The 6,373-nt window shown below is 34.2% G+C and overlaps 1 protein-coding gene across 1 annotated transcript in view; it reads right to left on the reverse strand.

Annotated features, from left to right (window-relative positions):
* Positions 1-6,013, reverse strand: part of LOC109211353 (exocyst complex component SEC5A-like) — a 10,953-nt gene extending 4,940 nt beyond the window's left edge. The window contains exons 1-6 of the mRNA XM_019374886.1: positions 5,350-6,013; positions 3,136-3,290; positions 2,951-3,045; positions 1,790-1,984; positions 1,568-1,695; positions 1,284-1,442 (exon numbers count right to left, since the gene is read on the reverse strand). Of these exons, the coding sequence (XP_019230431.1) occupies positions 1,284-1,442; positions 1,568-1,695; positions 1,790-1,984; positions 2,951-3,045; positions 3,136-3,290; positions 5,350-5,721 (1,104 nt within the window). The 5' untranslated portion in view covers positions 5,722-6,013. The remainder of the gene's footprint in view (positions 1-1,283; positions 1,443-1,567; positions 1,696-1,789; positions 1,985-2,950; positions 3,046-3,135; positions 3,291-5,349) is intronic.
* Positions 6,014-6,373: the final 360 nt, after the last annotated feature.

Raw genomic sequence — 6,373 nt, forward strand, 5'->3', positions numbered from 1 at the left:
TTTTGGGGCAAATTTGTAAAAGTTTGGTTGGAACTCCATCATTTTAGCCAAATAGAAAACTTTTAGCAAAAATAATGGAGTACTAGTTGTGTATTTTCTGTTATTTGTTTTCTTTAGATATAATATCTATTTATTTTAATTGTGTATTTTTATTTCGAGTCAAATCAGTAAAAAAAAATGACTATAACTCCATTATTTTTTACCAGATAAAAAGGTATAGCCAAAATAATGACCTTGCAATTGTACACTCTTTTTTTCTTCTTTTGATGTAATGACTATTTATTTCAATTGTGTATTTTTACTTTTTCCGGTAAAATCTGTAAAAAATAATATTTTTAGATCTCCATAATTTAGAGCTATATAAAAAATTATAGTCAAAATAATAAAAATCAAACTATGTATTTTTATATCTTTTTAGATGCCTTGACTATTTAATTCAACTCTATAAATCTTTATTTTCAGGTCAAATTCAAAAACAATAACTAAAACTTTATTATTTTTAGCCAAATAAAAAAATTAGCCTAAATAATGTAGTTCTAACATTATTTGAAAAAGATTATCTAAAAAAGTAACACACTTAAAAAGGTATAAAATATATTTTATTTTTCAAAAAATGCCACATGGACAGGAAAATCCACGTGGCAGGCAGTGCATACCACTTTCCTAGGATGAGATCGTCCAAGGGGGTAATAGCTATCGAATAACTAAGTATAGGGGGGTAATTAAGACCACAGATAGTTCAAGGATGTAATCAATAATTTGTGCCAAGTTTAGGGGGGGTTTAAGGTATTTTGCCTTTTTAATATAATATGGACTCATTAAACAAGGCACTCCGGATGTTCCTATTCCTTTACATTGAGGTGAACACAAACGTGTTAAACAAAGAAAAAGCATTAATTCTCAGTATAAAACATTGTTAAGAGTAAGCATTTGCTTAAAAGCACGTTGTAGGAAGGGCCTCGGTGAAATGTATATAAAAACTCTATAATTAAGATTTCTTCCCTAGTAGAGTTGGGCACTGCCAACAGCCATTTACTAGCCTGGAGTATCTATGTCATTCATGACCACAAGGTATTTTTGATTAATTGATTACTAAGACTGGGAAACATAGGGCCTCACACACAGAGAGACATGAACGTGTATAGATGCAATAAACTTCTGCATAATCTTGTGTAGGTGTACATGTTTTGCAGGATTTAGATCGGTCTCAACAGTTTCAAACAGAAAGCACAATCCAATACTGGTAAGTTTAAAAGTCGCAGAATATTTACGCCTTCACTTACATGAGAAGGCAGAACAATTGACTTTGCTTTCCTGTATTCCCTGACTGCCAGATCGTATTCACCCTTACTAATGCTCTCACGAATGGTACTGGGTAAGTTAAATAATGTTCGGAACCTCTGAAGCATTCCTTGAACAGTTCTTATCTTCTCAGCTTGAGCCTACACGGAAAATGCTTCTAGTTTTTATATCTAACAAAAAAAGAGGAGGCAAAACACCCACACCTACAATAATCTACTTGACTAAATAGATTGAACTGATAAATACAGCATCACATACTGTTTACCTGCCTTTCAAATAGTGACTCAAAAGCACGGTTAGCAATTGAATTGACTCCTTGCATACAATTATATAAGTGAGAAGTTCCAGAACCTTCAGGGTCCTCCTCAATGCGTCTCAACTTTGATTCAATATCTATAGCAAAAACATAAGTCAGAATTAGATCTTCCTATGGTAAATCAAAGTAAGGCGAAAACCTCATAGGTATCAAACAAGATGTGAAGCTCACCATCAATTGTTGTTTTGCAAGATACAAAGCAATCAAAATTCTCTTTGACCAATTGTTTTTTCTGTTGCATACGTCCTTTAAGATCGGTTTTCAAAGAAAGAGCACCTGCCTCTAAGTCAGCTGCACTAGTATCTTGGTGGATTCGGGATAGAAATAACTTTGGGTCAAACTTCTCAGAAAAATAATTCAACCTCTCTGCAAAATTGACGCAATATCTTGTGAAAAATTTCAGTTGATTATTATCAAATATAACTTGCCTGAGATAGAGAAACTATAGAAGGAAATTATAGCAGTAAATGAAAATAGAAAACAAATAGTTAATCAAAATGATCCTGCAAATTGCTCGGGCTTTAAACAAAAAGAGAGAAACAACGTGAATTGAGTATGAATTTAGTATATGAATCACTTAACATATATGAATTTAGTATTTGTGAATAGTTTCGGCAGCTTTGCTTTAAAATATGCCCTGCAACATCAAAGCACAGTTTTAGTGAACGTGCTGCGTTTCTGTCTGCCACCAATGATTCTCAGGAGATGCACGCATCCCCAAGCGATTGCCACCAGCAAAACTTGACGAAATAATATAATCAGGGAATCCTCCTGCAGGCTTGTCTAGTAATCCAATGCCATATTAGTGCACATACAAAGTGCACTGCAAAACAAGGAAAATAGATTTAGAGATCACATAGCAGCCTCCCATACTTTTTACTCAACCACAATATGATCTTTCCCAGTAGGGTAGCAGAACATCATTCCCAAGCGATCCACCACATAAGGAATAAAAAAAATTGTCTTAAATCTGCTTACGTGCCTAAGCATCACATGCCCTACCATGTGAGTTACAGATCCTGCTATTTGTCTAGCTACAAGAACTAAAGAGGGAGCAGACCTACAGGCCTAAAAGATACTGCAATAAAGAAAGTTCACTCAACAGTACTAAGAGTAAGTGCCCACACTTGAATCCAGAAGCATCCAACAAAGTGAAGATGAATGAAATTGGTCATACAGATTCATCTCCGTATTATCATCGTATGGCACGTTCAATACGAAATATTATTGAAAGAGGCTGATGAAAAGAATATTCCTGGGGGAACTGTAATGGATAAGGAGAGGCAAGGAAGCTGTAATATGATAAACTAATTTGGTGAAAAAATTAAATACCGCGAGTTTTGGCGTCTACATGATCCCTATCACCTACAGATGGGGAGCTTGATGAGTGCTCACTGATCATCCTTAATGTTCTATTGTCAACTATCCTGTCAGTACAAAACAGCATCCCAGTTAGCACAAGACATTACCAGTGAACAGTTTGAGATACATAAATAAAGTAAGACGATAATAGGTACCCCAATCTTAGAGGATCTATGCATTCCATGCCACGGGGGAAAGACTGCAAACTGTTAAGTGCCTTCTTCGCCAATGCCATCTTCTCCTCCTCAGCCTTAATTTGAGTGGCTGGACCTGCTCTAGTCTCCCTCATCTCCCTAACATGACGCCTTAGCTGCAAAAAGTTTTGATCTTTAAGTTCAGCATTCAATCAAGACTGCTTTAAGCAGTACCGGCCAAACAAAATTTCATGCACGTATTCTGATTTACAAAGATAAAGAAGCCATTTATCTACCTCCACATGAATGTCAATTGAAATTTATATACAAGAGCTCACAAAATGAAACTGAATTCCTCAGATGAACAACCCCCAAATGTATGCGAAGCAAAGAAAAATCTCTTATAGTAAATAAGCAACTATAGTTCTAACAGGTACACACCAATAAAGCAAAGTCACTTTTGCTATGAAAGATAATTTTCAGGAAAATATTGTCAGCTGAACTCATTTCCTTTATGAATATTCCAACTCTTACTCCATACCACGTGCTTCAACAAACACTTAGAAAGTGTTGTTAATCTTTAGTATGCAAAAATATTACCAAAACAGTATCGTCATACCACATCCTCCTCCTTGAATAATTATCATGGTAAATTGCTACTCTACACTGAACCAAACACTCTAAATCATCCATAAAATGGTATTCCAATTTAAAAGTATTTCCTCCATAACAAACATGACTGTATATAGATAGAGTAATGATGACATTAAAACAGTATTAAAACCACAAGAATTGCCCACGTAAGAGGAAAGAAATCAAACAAAAGTTTAAGTGATCCACAGCTTTTTGATAAAACATCATGAAATCATAATCACAGCATCAGCTTACAAAGCTACTACCAGATATTATACCCGCAACACAATGACAGCGTAAATTATACTGTCAAAGAATTTAACCTGTAATAGCAGGTTCAGGTTAGTTATCAGTTTCAGTGGCGGGTCCAGGATTTAAAGTTTATGGGTTCCTACAGCGACCTCAAGTTAATGTACAATAACAATTGGGTTCACTGTTATATATTTATAGATATTTGGTAAATTTTTTAATACATATACAAGGTCTTGGCAAATGCTACTGGGCTCCGCCACTAATCAATTTTATCAGGTTATCAATTAATGTTTGACAAGATATTTACCTTTAATTACCTAACAAGTGGCCTGACTATGTAAACACCATCAGTGCTTAGTAAAATGTATTTTTAAAATATTGCCACACCTACTCGAACTGACTCTAAATTCTAGATATAAGACTAGTAAATATATAAGGCGAGTAAGAGCAACTCCAACCTTGCCCCCATTTTTTGTCCCCAAAATGGGGAAATCCCCATTTTGGGGACAACTTACTCCAACCATTCCCCCATTTTTTCCCCCAAATTTTTTTATATTCTTGCATCTCTTCTATATTTTATTATTATCTTTCATTTCAATTTCATTTTTTAATTTCCATTAAACAAATTCCATCTTTTATTTTTATTTTGTAATTTCCATAATTAAAATAATTCCATAAAATTTTAAATAATATAATTTGTAAGCAATTATTATAGATTAATTAATAATTCAAATAAAAGTGAAATCATTGCGATACAAGATTAATTAAATACATATTACATAACGATAAAATTCATTCGAAATACTAGATAAATATTCTACTTCAACCTCTAGTATTCTCCCATAACTGATCTATTAATGCATTACGAAGTGCAAAATGAGCATCTTTGTCCTTAATTCTTCTATGTCGCACCTTTCAATATTCGCACCTTTCAATATTAACATCTAATATTTTATATTTGCACCATTCATTTGTTTGAGATAATTATATATTTTTTGTACAATTAACTTATAATAAAATTAACTTATAATTTTACATAAAAATAATAAATGCACGAAAATTAGTTTATCAAAATTATACACCAAAGTTAAGATATAATATTAATATTATAAAGATATTACACAAACATAATTAGTATATATAAAGAGTTAAACTAAAAGATTAAATAATTAAAATAATAATAAAATATGGGTGAATAGTCATGGGGAGATGAATAGTGTACCCCATATTTGAGGGAACACTATTCATCCCCCATTTTGGGGACAAATATGGGGGAGGGTTGGAGCAAAATTCCTCCATTTTTTTCCCCATTATGGGATGGGGGCAAGGTTGGAGTTGCTCTAAGGATACCTCGTCTTCATCGACGTGTTTCCAACAATCAGGTTCACCACCTTCCCACGGTTCATCATCATCCTTTCCAACTGATCTTCCTCCTCCACTTGCAGCACCTCTTCTCTTTGACACGCCCTTACGATCCTTAGAGGAAGGAACCTCATCACCAGATGAAATGCTGAGTATCTCTAAGTCCGAATCATCTTCATCTTCCTCCACTCCTTTCCTCTGCTTCTGCGGCACGGCATTGGTGCTTTTTCTGTTCGGCGTGGCACCTCCTCTGCCGCTACTCGGATTCGGCTTTGGCGGTTGCTCTGGCGGTTTTTTGCCCTGTGCTTGCTCCTGTAATGCCATTTGTAACAGCTCATCTTCGTCACTGTCGCTTGACATTTTTTTGTTCTCAGTTTGTACGAATTTCTGTATACGTTGAGAATTTGAAATGCGTGTAGGTGAATTTGAAGTTTGGAGAATCAAAGAACATGAGAAATGGAGGTTGTTGAATTCGGAGATGGTAATTGATTGTTCTTTTGCTGTTAACGGGAAAACTTGTTAGATATGCCATGTCGAGAAGTGTGAAAAGCGGAACTTTTTTCGTCAATCTTGTTCTTTTGGTGGAAAGGATGAACCGTTAATAGAGGAAAGGGAAGACCTTTTCTATATTTGAATAACTGATTGTTAATACCCACTATACAAGGGTAAAGATTTACTTTTACACCAAAACATAGTAGGAGTAATAATTTAGCATAGTTAAATAATGCTTGGTTCTTTTCCTTTTCCATTTTTTTAAAGTATTTTGTTCCTTTTCTTTTTTTTATGCTTGATTATAATTGGTGTTTTGCTCCAAGAAAGTTACATTGAAAGGATAAGTTTGTTATAAAATAAAAACTTTAAAGTAAATAAACTCAAGACCAGTAGAGAGAGATTTATTATTCAACTTCAAATTCATGTACATAATGAATTGAAATCTCCTCTATTTATAGAAGAAAGAAAGTTGTTGTGTATGCTGTTACTGCAAGGTGCTGTGTAAGCTGTTACTGCAAGC

This window comes from Nicotiana attenuata, unplaced genomic scaffold, assembly GCF_001879085.1.
Source record: "Nicotiana attenuata strain UT unplaced genomic scaffold, NIATTr2, whole genome shotgun sequence".
Taxonomy (NCBI): Eukaryota; Viridiplantae; Streptophyta; class Magnoliopsida; order Solanales; family Solanaceae; genus Nicotiana; species Nicotiana attenuata.